Below are 17478 nucleotides of genomic sequence, written 5' to 3'. Positions count from 1 at the left end.
AAAGATGCCTCACTAACCATTCTTAAAGGACATAACTTTCTGGGGTTATCATCGTTTCACTCCACACTAACCATGGAGGCGGCTTATGTTCATCACAGTACTTTGGATGTTAAGATAGTGTTCTTCGTTTCCTGATATAAGTCTGATAGTATGAGTGAACTTGGAGGATTGGCTAAAGGAGCTTGGGATGTTCATTATGGAGACAAAAAAGACTGAAGAAAGACAAGAAAGCTATGTTCAGAGCCATAAAGAAAAACTACAGTGGAAATGATCAAGAGGTGCTTTCAATGGCCATATAAAATAATGTCAGAAATAATACCTATTATAATAACTATAAACTGCATCCATCTAGATTTCATTTAAATATAAGGAAAAGCTTACTAGGAAATTTGCAATAGCAGAAAAATCTACCTATGAAGGTTGTAGATTTTAAAGAAAGGCTGGACAGTTTCCTTTCATGGTTGGTTTATTTGATTTTCCCGCACATTATGGAGGTTGATCCTTTGGTCCCTTCACTGATGAGGTGGTCAGTAATACAGTCAGTGACTCAGATTTGCCTAGCTTTCATTGGCTGTTTTAGGCTGTTGAATGTACTGTATGCCTGCTGCCCTCCATTCCCTGGGCAGTTTTTTGCAGGACCATTTTGGTTGTAGCAGCAGGAGGGTCTGGTCCTTTTTTTCTGGACCCCAAAGGTATCCCTCCTCTCTCCTCCTAGTATTCTTACAGATGGTAGTAGCATGGTAAGGTGGGAAGAGAACTGGGATGGGAAGGAGGAGAGAAGGGGAACTGATTTCTTCTGTCATTGGACATCTGATGGCATGGCAATCTGATGATGAAAGAGTTTCCTCCCTGCAGCCAGCACCTGTGAGCCAGCTTGAGAAGCAGCTGACTAGCACTGTTGGGATACCATGAAATGGGAGATCCTGCTTCATTTCATGGTTCCCATTGCAGCCATCAGACAAATGACTCTGGACAACCATTCTAGTAATATCTCTCTCTCTCTCTCTCTCTCTCTCTCTCTCTCTCTCTCTCTCTCTCTCTCTCTCTCTCTCTCTCTCTCTCTCTCTCTCTCCCTCCCTCCCTCCCTCCCTCCCTCCCTCTCTCTCTCCCCCTCTCTCTCTCCCTCTCTCTCTCTCTCTCTCTCTCTCAATCTCTCTCTCTCAATCTTTCTTTCTCTCTCTCTCTCTCTCAATCTCTCTCTCTAATATATCCCTCTCAATATATATCTCTCTCCCACTTGCTCTCATAACTGCCACCTCTCTCCCCATCAAGCTTGGGGTTATCCTTTTGGAGAAAGATTTAGTGCTATTCCAAAACAGCTTGATCCTTGTACAAAAGGAGCCAGAGTATCAATTCCACACCTGTACAAAAACACTTATGTAAAACCAGAGCAAGCCTTAACAAGTCTAAACACCTGTCAAAGCTCACCTCCTATCCATGTACAATCCATGTCAAAGAAAATGATTGGAGGATGTTTCCCCCCTACCCCCAGTGGCTGGTCAGATTTGGTGGAAAACCACCAACTGCTTTCTTTAACTTTTCCCAACTTAAAACTCTAAAGACCACAACCCTCCCTAGCCTCATTACTGAAGCAAAATAGGACTCAGAATTGAAGCTAGTGGCAAAGTCTGCAACCATACTTTATTGCCAGCTGAAGGATTAGAGACATGTACATTAACATCATTGCTGACAGATGTAAATATCAGAATATCTGTATTCTAGAAATCAGGCTAACTAGAAAGAAAATCTCATGTAACGTATTGATAGAAATTTAGTAAGTTGTACATTAAGTTAAGGCGTTTGAACTATGGTGCTGGAGAAGACTCCTGCAAGTCCCTTGGACTGCAAGGTGTTCAAACCGGTCGGTCCTAGACGAGATCAACTCTGACTGCTCTTTAGAAGGCCAGATCCTGAAGCTGAAACTCAAATACTTTGGCCACCTATTGAGAAGGAAGGACTCTCTGGAGAAGTGCCTAATGCTGGGAAAGATTGAGGGCAATAGAAGAACGGGATGACAGAGAATGAGTTGGCTGGATGGAGTCACCGAAGCAGTAGGCATGAGCTTAAATGGACTCCAGAAGATGGTAGAGGACAGGAAGGCCTGGAGAAACATTGTCCACGGGGTTGCGATGGGTCGGACATGACTTCACAACTAACAACAACAACACATTAATTTAAAGGAAATGACATGGTTCATGTAAATAAATGATTTAATCCCCAATCATTCCCTGTTCGTACATAATATCAGTTTTTCTACTATGACTGCACAATATTGCCTTTTTGCATTCCTTGTCAATTATAGACTTGAGTCATCCTTTACCTAAAGCAATGTTTTTCTCTTTATTCATCATCCAAGAGAAGCCTCAAACACTATAAATCTGTTGGGCTTTGTCAGTTATTATGTGAGAGAAAATGAGATGACTGTTGTTGATCAGGAAGAGAGGAATCAGCAATATGGACAATGAATTACATGTCAAAATCATTTTATGCCAGCAGAGAAAACACTTAATTGCAGGTTTCAGTCTTTTTCTGACTTTCATAGACAGACTGTACTTTTGTGCCTAGCCCTAAGTCCAGAGCAGCATGTAAATTTTGCAATGTTCACATAACATACTGTGTCCAAACAAATAAATTATGTTATGGCTTAGCATGATGGCCTGATTCGCAAAATATAGGTACACAGATTGAGAGTGACTGATATTCATTAACCTTGAGGGTAGGGGCACTATAAGGGAATGAGAGATATCTGCATAAAAGATGCAATTTATGTAATTGAAGCAAATTACAAAATTCGCATTTGTATGATGAAGTTACAATATTTATGTGACATTATAGTCTCCACTGGCCCAGGCACAAATGACCAGGCTCCAATTATCATACTTCAGAGACTTAGCTCTCTGGAGAATTCCATAATGCTGGAAAGGTGGAAGGAAAAAAGAATATAATAACCAACAGCAAAGTGGATGGACTCAATTAGAGTAACAAAGGGAGAACCACTGAAAGACCTGAAGGACCATATTGGGGACAAATCTTCCTGTAGAATATTTATTTATATGGTTACTAGGAACTGACACCTTGCTGTAACTTTTGACACCAATAATCTCCTGAATTTGCCTACTCTCAGATTTTGATAGGCTCTGAACTTTAGCCTCAGTCACATACCTTTTTCCCTATCTTCCCACATATTTACTGGACAATATTAGGCATTAAATAAGACAGGACACATTTGCCTGCCTTACTTGTTGCCTGTGAATCCTGGTGTTTATTCTTTTCTACTCCAACCTGTGTGACCCTCACGCGGTGAAACTTACAATCAAATGTTTCTAACAAAGAAAGAGCATTTGGAAAATTTGGAGGACCTTCTCTTGAGGGACAGGAATGGCAGAAAAAAAAATCTGTTTCCTTTTTTTTAAACTACATTTCCCCCCCCCCAGAGAATTGCTTTTCCCCCTGAAAATGTGCACATGCTTCAGAAATATCCATGGATATGTGTAGAGTGAATCAAAAAAGCCAAAATAGTAGCTGTGAATCAATGATCAAAGTCCTGCCAACTTTTTGTGTGTTGCAATCTTTCAGTTATAGGGTCACTGCAACCATCTTGACTGTTTTATGCACACACACACACACCCAACAAATTCTCCCTGACTTGGTGTCTTGCAATAAATACAACTAGGAGCAGCATTCTGAAGAGGAAATGGCTCATAATAAATAATTTTGCATTCCTTTCTTCTACTCAAAAGTATTTGGTTACTTTAATTTTTTTAAAAAATGGCACTTCACTATATGTTTATCTCTCAGTTCATGTAATTCTACAAAAGGAAGCATAGTGTTTTCTTTTTGATGTTGCTTAGCAAATATGAAAATATCCGTATCTTTTTCCTCATGCATTGGCTTTGTATGTAATATTCATAGCAGACAAGCAGCTTTCTAGACTGAGGTGTGGATATATTTGATATTACCCTCTTATTTTAAACAGGTCTGACTGGCCATTAGTTTGCCTTTACCTTTATTATTGGTCAATGGGCATTTAAAAAATACAGGTTTGAATGAGTCAGCAACAAATTAGTTATTTTCCCTTGTCAGTATTTAGTTCTTCTTTACATATACTGTAGGTTATACTAATTCAGTGTCAATATCATGGGATATTCTTTGAAGTCTGCTGCAAGATTTTATTTAGAACTCGTGGAACCTTCCAACTCTACTATTACTACTACTACTACTACTAATAATAACAACAACAACAACAACAACAACAATAACAATAACAATAACAATAACAATAACAATAATAATATATAACAGGAACAATGTTAAACTATTTTAAAAAAATAAACCTGCACCAGCTGCCAATTCTTTTCTAGCCATACTTCAGAATTACAACTTATCTTTTAAAACTCTGAATAGTATTGTCATTTCCCATAAAAAAAATTGAAGGTTTGAACTCCTTTTCCTGGGCTTTATTCCTTGTGCCTCATCTCTAGTATTAAGGATATGTACAAAGGAGGAAAGTTTTCTCCATTGTGGCTCCATCTGTAACGTCTCTTCCCAAAGTATGTTTATGTGCTCCCAATTCTTTTCTCTAGAGCAGTGTTTCTCTATCTTGGCAGCTTCAAGACACATGGACTTCAACTCCCAGAATTCCCCAACCAGATGTTTTTTGTATATTTTCAATTTTATGGCAAGATATATATCACTTAACTAAGAAAAGAAACTGCAAAGGAAACTATGAAAGGCTCACTGAAACAAGGAATTATCTGATTCTAAGGGAAGTTAGTATCTCTCAGCAGATAGGAGATGCCTTTGAAATGTTCTTTGGTAAGAAAACCCAAAAATCACAGCTCTACCCAATGTGACATCATCACAGAGAAAAGAAGTTACATTGGGTAGAGGTGTAATTTCTGGGCTTACTTGGCATGTTTACATGTGCTAAGGCTTTCACATTTGTTTTCCATTTTCTATTTAAAAAGTAGCAGGCAACCAGAAGACTGAGATCTAATCTCCCCTTAAGTATGAAAGCTGGCTGAAGGACTTTGGCCCAGTCATTTTCTCTCAGACCAATCTACCTCACAACATTGTTGATGTGAGGAAATAGGAGGCAGGAGCATTAGCTATGTCTGCTATGTTGAGGTGTCCAAAAAAATAAGGCTGGGATAAAAGTCTAATAAATAAATAAATTCTGGGGCAATTCACTTTCAAATTATGGCAGTTTTTAAACCCCCAGAAAGCATCAGTGACTACATATATATAAATCATATGCATATAACTGCATACATACACATGACCATATTCAGACTTAGATTTTCAGACTGACATATCTCCAAGTAAGTAAATAGGCTGACATATCTCCAACAATTGCTTTGTAATTAAAAAAAATAGTATATGTGTATAATGTGTGTGTGTGTGTGTGTGTGTGTGTGTGTGTGTGTGTGTGTGTGTATCTCCGTGTACTGTATGTATCTCTTTCTCTGTGTGCATATGTGTGTGTTTAAAACAAAAATCCCCAAGGATTAATCTAAGACATGCTTCATCTATTTCCTTTGGGCTTGCATGGGCAATTACTTTTTCATTAGGAGTACACTAAGAACAATTATATAATCAGGAAAGGGGAAAAGAGCTGGTAAGTAAAGACTTGACATTCCCTGCATCCTGTACAATGCACTTTTCTCCCCCCCCCCCACACACACAAAAAATTAATCAGAACCTGCTCCCTCCCCCCTGCCAAAAAAAACCCAAAACAAAACAAAATCCAAAGAGAAGAGGTCAGTATGGCTTCATGTCATGCATTCTTACAAAATACATAGGTGAGTTCTTAAATAATAAGTAAATTTAATAAATGAGTTTAAACTATGAAGTACGTGAGTCTCAGCCCATGCATTCTTGGAAATGGCTGACCTTGAGACTTTTCCTTATGCAGGCCTTAACCTCTGCACAGTTCTACCCCAGAAAGGAATGAAGGTTTTATCATCCACCTTGAATGTAGAAATGAGTCAATATTTGAAATTGCATAGGAACTGTGTACACCCAACATTGGACAGAAGCCCATTCATTTTATTATACGAAAATATTCTATAAGAACGAAGCTGCTTGGCCCTATCCTGGGCCAAACTTGGCATCTGCCTTTCTGGCTCACAGTTTAGAAACTAGGAAGCCTATTTTAAATTTGTTTTGGAAGCGCTTATTAGGATTTAGCCTTATGTGTGAATCAGACCATTACAATTTATTAAAACCTGGTTTAAAGACATGGTTTTGTGTTATACCAGAAAAGAAGTATTTTTACTTCCTTTTTTTCCTTTTAAAAAAGAGAAAAGTTCAAAGCAATTATGAAAAGAATGTACTATTGATATAATGAACTTTTTCCAACTTGTGCTATTATAGCATCCCCAGTTAACAATCTAGCAGCTAAAATGACAGCTTCAAAACCCATTAGTACAAATCAAATTTTATAACTATCAATTATTCCATGAACAGCAATGGAGCCAGAGGGATCTCCTTTAGGATAGACAGGATGAAACCATGATCTTGGAGCTCAGCAGAAAAGGCCCTCTCTCTCATATCCTTTCAGAGCCTCATCAAATGCAGTGATGAATGTCTTATGTTATCAGGGACACAAATCCAATCTCCAGCACTAGCATAATGAAAATCTGACTGAAAAAATGACTGATAAATTCAAATGGCTGGTTTAGATTCCACAAACCTGAAATACTGGTTTTCCTGACCTTTTTTATTCTTTACAACCTGACAGAATGTTGGAAATAAATTATGTTCTGTCTGCCTGCCTGCCCATCTTTTATCATCAGTAGAATGATAGAACAAAAAAGAATGAAATCTAATGTAGCAGGAGAAGCCAGCTAAAGAAAGATACAGTTCCAAACTAGGATGAAATCAAGGCAGAGGTAGAGAATTTTTTCCCCCTAAATCACCCTCTGGGAGAGGCAATTGGGCAGCAGCTTCTAACACTTTTAGAATTAAACAATATGTTTCTTTGACCTATGACCCAAAAAGGACCATATGGAGCCCATTTTGTGCGGTATTATGTAGAGATATAGACAGCACATATGAACCCATCTTTATTAGACCCACACATATTCAAAATATTAACACATATAGCCACTCCAAAGACACTGTCTCTGTCTCTCTCTCTCTCTCTCTCACACACACAGATAGACACAGACACACACACACACACACACACACACACATCAAATTGTAAGCAAAGATTTAAATACCTCTGGTAAATGTATATGTTTCAATGAATCTCTAAATGAATAGAAGCTAATATAATGTCTACATGATACTGTATTAACACAATACATGTTTTAAGATTTTAATGCATATTATACTTAGTTATAGCTGTTTACAGATTCAAAATTAAGAAGATAGTGAATGTGGCAGATGCAGAAATTAGGACTGCATTTTTCAAGATCCATCCCCTCATAGATTTTCAATAAAGTTCAAATCTGGGGGGCATGCGGGCCATTCCAAAATGTTTCCTTCCTGTAAGAGCTTCATGACTGATTTTGACGTATATTTCAGATAGTTGTGTTATTGAAATATCAACCCATTTTTCTGTATAAATTTCTTCACTGATATCAAACACATATATCACATATATATAAACTGAGATACATCACAAGGGAAAAACAGAATATACAAACAGAGATAATGTATATGCATCTCTCTCTCTCTCTCTCTCTCTCTCTCTCTCTCTCTCTGTCTCTCTCTCTCTCTCTCTCTCTCTCTCTCTCTCTCTCACACACACACACACACACACACACACACACACACTGGTTAAGCCCTGGGGGAGAAGAGCACAAACACTTCCCCCCAAGCATACAATATTACTGAATTACTTCTCCCCCCACAAAAAAAACCCCAACAACACAGACACCTTGCAAGGCTACAGCTAGTTTGAAAGAATTCCAGAAGCCATTATCTACCTACATGTCCTACCCTGTTTTACTTTAAAAAAAAACAGATCTGAAATTCCTCAGGTGTCACATAAAAATTGCATCAAATTTTAGGACCATGACAGAGGAAGGTTGCAGTCCAGATCAATTCTAGTTTGAGGCTCAAAAAAAGTTGCAGATTTTGCTGAAATTGCTCCTGTTGCTCCTGTTCCCTGCAACTCTAAGCAGGGAACAGATGGCATCTCAGCATATGGTGTTTTGAATTCCACCATGTAGAAAGGCACCCTATTCAAACATTAAAAGAAGAATATGGCACAATTTGCAGTATTACAAGCTAATTAACTATTTCTGCAAACTGTTCTAAATCTTGAAATACAGACTTGACCCTCAGGCAGTTAATTGGAGAAATTTAAATATCCTAAATTATGGAATGTCTGAAGATTTGTACATTTGGAATTTCATAGCAGAATTTCATAGCAGGGCATTTTAGACACATATGCATTATTTTTAGCAACCTTGCGATATATATTTACTTTATATATTTATTTATCAAATTTAGAGACCACCCATTTCACTTACAAAGTAACTCTGGGCAGTGTACAATTAATGGTTTGGAGTACTGGAAAACATATAATTATGTAAGAAAATTTCCACCTTAATCCAAGCATGATATTTTTGTTTATTTTCTTGTCAGGCCAGAAATGAACTGTACTTAGAAAATGACTTCCTTTGTAATAAAAGCTCTTTGGGGATAAGCAGATGTAACAAATGTACGTACTATGGCTCAAGTATTTATGAAGTAGAGTCCATCTTAGGTCTTAACATTTTTTGCACAGAAAAATGGTAAAGTTTTAGAGTAAAGCTTAGCCTTTAACATACATATTTCACTCAAATGACTATGTAATAGTTGCATCACATTTGTGCTGAAAATAGGAACATAACTATCTGTCAAAGACAAAATACAATTTGCAAAAAAGTGGGGCTGAACTTGCCAAGTACAATTAGCACAATAGAAAAGATTGAGGGACAAGAGGATATTGGTTTGTTGTTTTCCAAGGCTGCATCTGGATGGCAGATTATTATTCAGCTTTTTAAACTAATCCTCAAAGTCCTTCAGTGGATAAAATGTTGAGCAATTCTATATAGATTAGAAGCAGTTAAAAGCTAGAGCTAGCTCCCACTGACTCACAAGAGCTGATTATTAAAGTTTCTGAAAATGTGTGAAAAGCTGTTCAGTGGCTAAATGGCACAGTGCTGGCAATGGAGCCAGCATTATCAATAAATGTTGGGTGGGTTTTTTTTTCTTGTTTTTTTTGAAATAGGCATTTCTTAAAGATTTGTTGTTGTTGTTAGCTGCGAAGTCGTGTCCGACCCATCGCGACCCTATGGACAACATTCCTCCAGGCCTTCCTGTCCTCTACCATCTTCTGGAGTCCATCCAAGCTCACGCCTACTGCTTCAGTGACTCCATCCAGCCACCTCATTCTCTGTCGTCCCCTTCTTCTATTGCCCTCGATCTTTCCCAGCATTAGGCTCTTCTCCAGTGAGTCCTTCCTTCTCATTAGGTGGCCAAAGTACTTGAGTTTTAGCCTCAGGATCTGGCCTTCTAAAGAGCAGTCAGGATTGATCTCCTCTAGGACTGACCGGTTTGATCGCCTTGCGGTCCAAGGGACTCGCAGGAGTCTTCTCCAGCACCACAGTTCAAAGGCCTCAATTCTTTGGCGCTCAGCCTTTCTTATGGTCCAACTTTCACTGCCATACGTTGCAACTGGGAAGACCATAGCCTTGACTATACGCACTTTTGTTGACAGGGTGATGTCTCTGCTTTTTAGTGTGCTGTCTAGATTTGCCATGGCTTTCCTCCCCAGGAGCAAGCGTCTTTTAATTTCTTGGCTACAGTCCCCATCTGCAGTGATCTTGGAGCCCAGGAAAATAAAATCTGTCACTACCTCCATTTCTTCCCCATCTATTTGCCAGGAATTGAGAGGGCCAGATGCCATGATCTTGGTTTTCTTAATGTTAAGTTTCAACCCAAGTTTTGCACTCTCCTTCTTCACCTGCAACAAGAGGCTCTTTAGTTCTTCTTCACTTTCTGCCATTAGAGTGGTATCATCTGCGTATCTTAGGTTGTTGATATTTCTTCCGGCAATCTTAATTCCAACTTTTGATTCATCTAGCCCTGCCTTTCTCATGATGTGCTCTGCATATAAGTTAAATAGGCAGGGTGACAGTATACAGCCTTGCCGGACTCCTTTCCCAATTTTGAACCAATCAGTGGTTCCGTGTCCAGTTCTCACTGTTGCTTCTTGACCCGCATATAGGTTTCTCAAGAGACAAATAAGATGGTCTGGTACTCCCATCTCTTTAAGAACTTGCCACAGTTTGTTATGATCCACACAATCAAAGGCTTTAGCATAGTCAATGAAGCAGAAGTAGATGTTTTTCTGGAACTCCCTAGCTTTCTCCATGATCCAGCGTATGTTGGCAATTTGATCTCTAGTTCCTCTGCCTCTTCGAAATCCTGCCTGCACTTCTGGTAGTTCTCGATCCACATACTGCTGAAGTCTAGCTTGTAGGATTTTAAGCATGACTTTACTAGCATGAGAAATGAGTGCAATGGTGCGATAGTTTGAACATTCTTTGGCACTGCCTTTCTTTGGAATTGGAATGTAAACTGATCTTTTCCAATCCTGTGGCCATTGTTGAGTTTTCCAAATTTGCTGGCAAATTGAGTGTAGCACTTTTACTGCATTGTCTTTTAAGATTTTGAATAGCTCAGCTGGAATACTGTCACTTCCACTAGCTTTGTTGTTGCTCAGCTTTTCTAAGGCCCACTTCACTTCACATTCTAGGATGTCTGGCTCGAGGTCAGTGACCACCTCATTGTGATTATCAGGGACGTTAAGCTCATTCTTGTATAGTTCTTCTGTGTAATTTTGCCACCTCTTCTTAATCTCTCCTGCCTCTGTTAGGTCCCTGCCATTTTGGTCCTTTATCATGCCCATTTTTGCATTAAACGTTCCCTTCATTTCTCCAATTTTCTTGAAAAGATCTCTGGTCCTCCCTATTCTATTATTTTCTTCTATTTCTTTGCACTGTTCATTTAAGAAGGCATTCTTATCTCTTCTAGCTATTCTCTGGAATTCTGCATTCAATTGGGTGTATCTTTCTTTTTCTCCCTTGCCTTTCGCTTCCCTCCTTTCCTCAGCTATTTGCAAAGCTTCCTCAGACAGCCATTTTGCTTTCTTGCATTTCTTTTTCTTTGGGATGGTTTTGGTTGCTACCTGTTGTACAATGTCGCGAACCTCTGTCCATAGTTCTTCAGGCACTCTGTCTATCAGATCTAATTCCTTAAATCTATTTGTCACCTCTACTGTATATTCAACAGGGATATGATTTAATTCATACCTGAGTGGCCTAGTGCTTTTCCCTACTTTCTTCAGTTTAAGCCTAAACTTTGCAAGGAGAAGCTCATGGTCTGAGCCACAGTCAGCTCCTGGTCTTGTTTTTACTGACTGTATAGAGCTTCTCCATCTTTGGCTGCAGAGCATATAGTCAATCTGATTTCTGTGTTGACCATCTGGTGATGTCCATGTGTAGAGCCGTCTCTTGGGTTGTTGGAAAAGAGTGTTTGCTATGACCATTGTATTCTCTTGACAGAATTCTATCAGCCTGTGCCCTGCTTCATTTTGCACTCCAAGGCCAAACTTGCCTGTTATTCCAGTTATCTTTTGGCTTCCTACTTTAGCATTCCAATCCCCCATGATGATAAGAACATCATTTTTTGGTGTTAGTTCTATAAGGTGCTGTAGTGCTTCATAGAACTGGTCAATTTCATCCTCTTCAGCACTGGTGGTTGGGGCATAGACCTGGACTACTGTGATATTGAATGGTTTGCCTTGGATTCGAACTGAGATCATTCTGTCATTTTGAGGATTGTATCCCAGTATTGCTTTTCCTACTCTTTTATTGACTATGAAGGCTACTCCATTTCTTCTGAAGGATTCTTGCCCACAGTAGTATACCTGATGGTCATCTGAATTAAATTCACCCATTCCTGTCCATTTTAGTTCGCTGATACCTAAGATGCCAATGTTCAGTCTTGTCATCTCTTGTTTGACCACGTCCAGTTTTCCTTGATTCATGGATCTTACATTCCAGGTTCCTATGGAGAAAAAATCTTTACAGCATCGGACTTTCCTTTCACCACCAGACACATCCACAGCTGAGCGTCCTTTCGGCTTTGGCCCAGTCGCTTCATTCTTTCTGGCGCTACTAGTACTAGCCCTCTGCTCTTCCCCAGTAGCATATTGGACACCTTCCGACCTGAGGGGCTCATCTTCCAGCGTCATATCGTTTTGCCTTTTGGTACTGTCCATAGGGTTTTCATGGCAAAGATACTGGAGTGGTTTGCCATTTCCTTCTCCAGTGGATCACGTTTTGTCAGAACTCTCTGCTATGACCTGTCCGTCTTGGGTGGCCCTGCACGGCATAGCTCATAGCTTCATTGAATTACGCAAGCCCCTTCGCCACGACAAGGCAGTAATCCATGAAGGGGTCTTAAAGATTTACCAGCACACAACTAGCTATAAAGAGTTGGGGGCAGTGGTGAGATTTAAATATGTGAACAACCGGTTTGTTGTGTGGATGCCGCTTCCAGAAGTCCATTCTGGGCCTGGGCAACAAAAAATTAGCTACTGGTTCTGATGAACTGGTGTGAACTGGCTGAATCCCACCACTGGTTGGGGGTCACAAAGCTTTGCTTAAGTCATTTATACAGAGAGATGAAATTTCATCTGGGCCAAATGCTTTTGAGCAAGCTGCTTGGGACCATGTTTAGCAAAAATAGTGTTTGAAGCCGGAACTAAAATTAGAATTGATTTATTTTGTTTGCTTTTACATTTCAAATTAATTAAAATGAAAGATGTGTCAGCCCTACAAGGTAGACCATATCACAGAATAGACACCATATAGGCCTAACACTACTTTTATTATAGTAGCTGTATTAATGCAATCTTGCAAGTCTAAATGTGCTTACCTTCCTCCCTCTTTTATGTTCATGTTAAGTGGGAGAAAGTGCCTATTTGAGATATTTTCATAAATTTGTCTCTTTGTGTGGGTTTAAGCCACATTTATCTGATCATTGCCTTTGTAGCAGATCTTCCCTCTGTCTGTCAAGATCATCTTCTAAACTCTCTGCAATATGGTTGTCTCAGGATACCTGAGGGTGATAGGTATAAAAAACATCAAAATAGCAACCATGACTGTTACCATCTTAAATGTTTAGACTGCCTCTCCCTCCACTGAAGGCCAATACATGTGTCATATTAAAAATATAATTTGGTAACAACCTTTGGAATCTCTCAAGCCTCCATTCAAGTCTTTTGGAGCATTCACAAAGTTTTTGTGCTTCAGGCTTCAGGCCTCTTTTTTTGTACTCAGTTCTGACATAGACTAGAGCAGAAGAGATTCCTAAACTTTCTGCCATTAGTTCTCCCTTTAATGTGCATACCTCCCCTAAAAAAATACAAACAACAAAATGAACACAAATAAACACTGAAAACAATACAATGGAACTTTGAGAAAGCTGGATTTTTTTGGGGTAATAATGCAACTACAGTACTGTAAAAGGTTCTTCACACTTCCCCTGGATGTTTTATTGGTTTACTGTGATTACTTGATTGGTTTACCCCTCCCCCCAGTTTTTAACTCTTTATTTGTCCTTTATCATTTTGATCTGAGTTTTCATGTTCTGCTAAATTCAAAAGACTTTGGCCTTTTGCTTCAGATAGCAAATACTCATTAGAAAGCCCAGGCTTTGTTTAATCATTATCCAACCTTCTATTCAGAACAGCTGGTAAATAATCAGACAGAAAAAAAACACCAAAAGATGTTTTATTTCCTAGTTACTCCTTAAAGCAATTGTTAACCCTTTCAGTCTCAGCATATCTGTGGCTTATTGGTCCCTTTCCGACACCTGTAGCTGACAGTAGAATGTTGTACAATACACTTCACCAATTTTCCAAATCACTTCAAAAGAACATAAGCCAAGATATGAACAAAGCAGGAGATTGCTTCCCTATGAACTATGGTTAAAGTTGAAGGTTCCTAGTGAATTATATTGTTTCACTTTGAAAGAAGGAATCTAGAATACTAAGGAATCTAGTACTAGAATAACACTAGGATAATGATACCGATTTAGCAGAGATCCCATTTAGTCTAATAGTATAATAGTATTACTGTACAATAATAGTTAGAATGCTGGCCTAGGAAGCAGGAGACCATGAATTCTAGGCCTTCCTTGGACATGAAAGACGGCTGGATGACTTTGGGCCAGGTTGTCCTCTTTCACTCCCAGCCTCAGAAGATTATTATTGTGAGGAAAATAGGAGGCAGGAATATTCAGAATGTTTGCTGCCTTAAGTTATATACATTAACAAGTTAGGATAAAAATCAACATCATCATCATAGTCTTCTAATCATGGTTAGTTTACAACGTGTCTGTCATATTAAAGGCCTTTCCATACTTATGCCTACAAAGGGGGGACATTACTTCTTTATATTTCTTTTCTTTTTCTTTGCTATAGTCTTATGTTTACATACAGTTATAAGACATTTTCACTTCTAGCAGAGAATAACAATAGACAACATCTAGCCACAATAATTAATAGATAGCAGGAATGAGGAAGCGTAAAACTAATTGTAGTGTGAGTGCTCTATTTCTAGACATCTGTTACTGTAAGGTGCAAGATCATATTCTTTATTTTCCTAGTGAAGTTTTAAAAGAAATAGGAAAAAGTGAAGACTCTCTTCAACCAGTTTTGACTCCTGATGAATACATGCAAGTGAGTTTCACAGCCGCCTCCTCTATTTATTTATTTTTTACACTTTGAAACAAATCTGGGACCGTAATTATGGTCTTTTATTTTAGTATTAATCATGCCCAACCAAACATAACTTTGGGGAATTAACCAAAGTTCAATTGGTGCTGCCATTTGGTATAAGTTTGCTAAATATTAGGTGAATACTCATGTTGATCATTTGGATTTACCAAAACTTATGGGCCATTTTGCTTCATAGTTAGGAGGGGATTGAGGAATAATTTATGCAGTAAGAGTCTGAGAGGGTTGATCTTTGATATGGGTCAGTTGAATTTGGGTGAAGCTGAAATTTAATGTACTAAGCAACTCTGAGTTTACTTAGGGACATAAGAAATACAAGGTTGACTCATCTTAATTTAGATGTATTAACATATGTTGAAAGAACAACAGAAGCATTAACTGCTATTTTGTGGGATAATTTCAAGAGTAAGTTTCAAGTTGGGTAGGGACAAATAAACTTTTGCTCTGAGGCTAGATTGTGGCAGAAGCCTGTTTCACCATTCTAAGCTTTTAAGAGACATTTCAACTGTCACTGATATTAGCTGAAGTTTAAAACATGTAGCAGGAATGGTGAGTATCTAAAATGGTCCCAAACTACCTTTTCATAACCACTGAATCTATTATACCTCAGGCTTAGAGTGCCAAGATGAACTATAAACACACTGCTAATGTTGACTATAAACTAGAAGTAACCTTTAAAATGGTAATTCAGCCCTAAGCCAATTTGCCCATCATCTCTGTAATCTGTCTGGCTCGCCTATTTCCTCTTTGTTGTTTCTTATCCAAACAAAACACCCTCAACTCATTTCAATCTTTCTTCATACTATTATTAATGCATTTGTTTTAACAGCATATGCTATTATTATAGTTGGTTGCACAGTCAGCCAAATGTTTAGATTGGATTTAGCATTTTTATCCACCTAGGAATCCTTCTCAAGGACCCGGGATGGGAAGATGGTTGTTTAATGGTGTTAAAAGTATTATCACAGGATGTAAGCCATTCCAAATAAAGCTGCCTTTTGCAACTGACTGGTGGTATTTTTTGTTAATGTAGATAGCGCTCAAATGGTATTCTACATATTTTGGGATTGCATACAAGGTGCCTGTTATTAGTAGTACTATCTTTTCTTTCTTTTCCCAGAGTTATTCTACTTCTGTCTCCAGGTCTTTATAGTTTGTGATTTTCTCCAGTTCTTTCTCTTTCATTCTGGTCTCTTCAGGTACTACTGCATTCTCTATCCAGATTTTGTCTTTCTTATCAACAATTGTTAAGTCTGGAGTGTTATGTGGCAGATGCTTATTATTATTGCTGTGATATTAATAAATAAAAATTATAAACTTAGTTTGCTGGGTTTAAAAGATGAGGGAAATTAAATCCCAACTATCTGCAAGATGCTTTGGGTTTTGCAATAAACAAAATGTTGTCAGTGGTGCTTGTCTTATTATGCAAAATGTTTTATAACTGCATTGAAAGCCAGGACTGTCAATGACACAGTCTACACAGCTTTTGAAAGCCAATGCTCAGATTTCAAAAACTTTTAAATATATAGCATTAGGGAATGGTAACTTGAGAAATACTAGTCTAGAGTCTCTTGAACCCATAAAAATAATTGCATAATTTTTTGGATTCTGTCCAAAACATTGTTGTACATCATCCAGTGTCACTTTCTGAGATGGGTGATAATTTGATTAATGAATGGGTGAATAAATATCCTTAACATTTTTTATTTGAAGGGCTATAGATACAGCATTATCAGGCAGACTTTATCCTCGAGGATTCCAAATCAAGATGAAATGCAAAACTATTATTTCTACATTTTCTAGAGTGACTTAATAATTATGTGTGTTGATGCATCCTAAAGTCTCCTTAGTTATAAAACTTGGGGGAAGTTTAAAAGATTGCACTGTGTGGATTCCACTAATGCGAGTTAGCAATATAGAAGAATGGATTTATGAACTGAATTTGCACTCTCACTACAGTTTAAATATTTGTCTTGGTCTTGAACAGTGATACAAACCATAAGCAATTTGTAAATATTGCAGGAAAAAATATTTTAGCATATTTAGAAAAATATTTTAAAAGTGGAATAAATTATAATAAATAATATATCTCTGTGTGTGTGTATGTCCATGTATGTGTGTGTATGTGTATGCTTTTGTGCACGTGTGTATTAGATTTGTCTAATGAGGCATTTATGTTTACTCCTTTTCAGCATGCTCAAGAAGCACATGGGGTAGCTGTACCAACCCCATCTGTTCCAGAAAGCTTTGAGGACAAGCTACCTGCAGGTAAGATGATAACTGGAATTGCACGCTCACCGTATCTATTATCTGCATAGATAATAGTTTAGCTATAGTTCATTATCTCATTTGACAGTCATAAATGTTGCTTCAGTATATCATCTTGCAGTCTTAGCACAATGTTGTTTTTTGTGGTGTTCCTGAACTTGTGTGAAACTGAATAATCTATCATTCACATTTGAAAACTTAGGACTGAAAGAAAAGGCAACGTTTAGATGTTGACCACATTTTATGGAATAGTTCTTTTATAGTTTATACAGTGGCGTACTGGAAAATATTGAACACTTGGCTCCATTGCCACCTCTGTCCACGTAGCTACAGAATAGTGTGCTAGTTTCCAAGTGACTTGCAAAATTCCAGAAAATTTAAGTTTTTGTTAGCTTGCTCCA

At 38.2% G+C, this 17478-nt stretch overlaps 1 protein-coding gene across 1 annotated transcript in view; it reads left to right on the top strand.

Annotated features, from left to right (window-relative positions):
* The window catches only part of LOC308666323 (uncharacterized protein C6orf132 homolog), a 46898-nt gene that overhangs the window by 17088 nt on the left and 12332 nt on the right, over positions 1-17478 (top strand). Inside the window, exon 3 of the mRNA XM_081325050.1 lies at positions 17002-17077. Within this exon, the coding sequence (XP_081181176.1) occupies positions 17002-17077 (76 nt within the window). The remainder of the gene's footprint in view (positions 1-17001; positions 17078-17478) is intronic.

The sequence above is a fragment of the Vipera berus genome (assembly GCF_964194415.1).
Source record: "Vipera berus genome assembly, chromosome: 3".
Taxonomy (NCBI): domain Eukaryota; kingdom Metazoa; phylum Chordata; class Lepidosauria; order Squamata; family Viperidae; genus Vipera; species Vipera berus.
The sequence above is the reverse complement of the archived record's forward strand: the minus strand, read 5'-3'. Positions and strand labels throughout refer to the sequence as shown.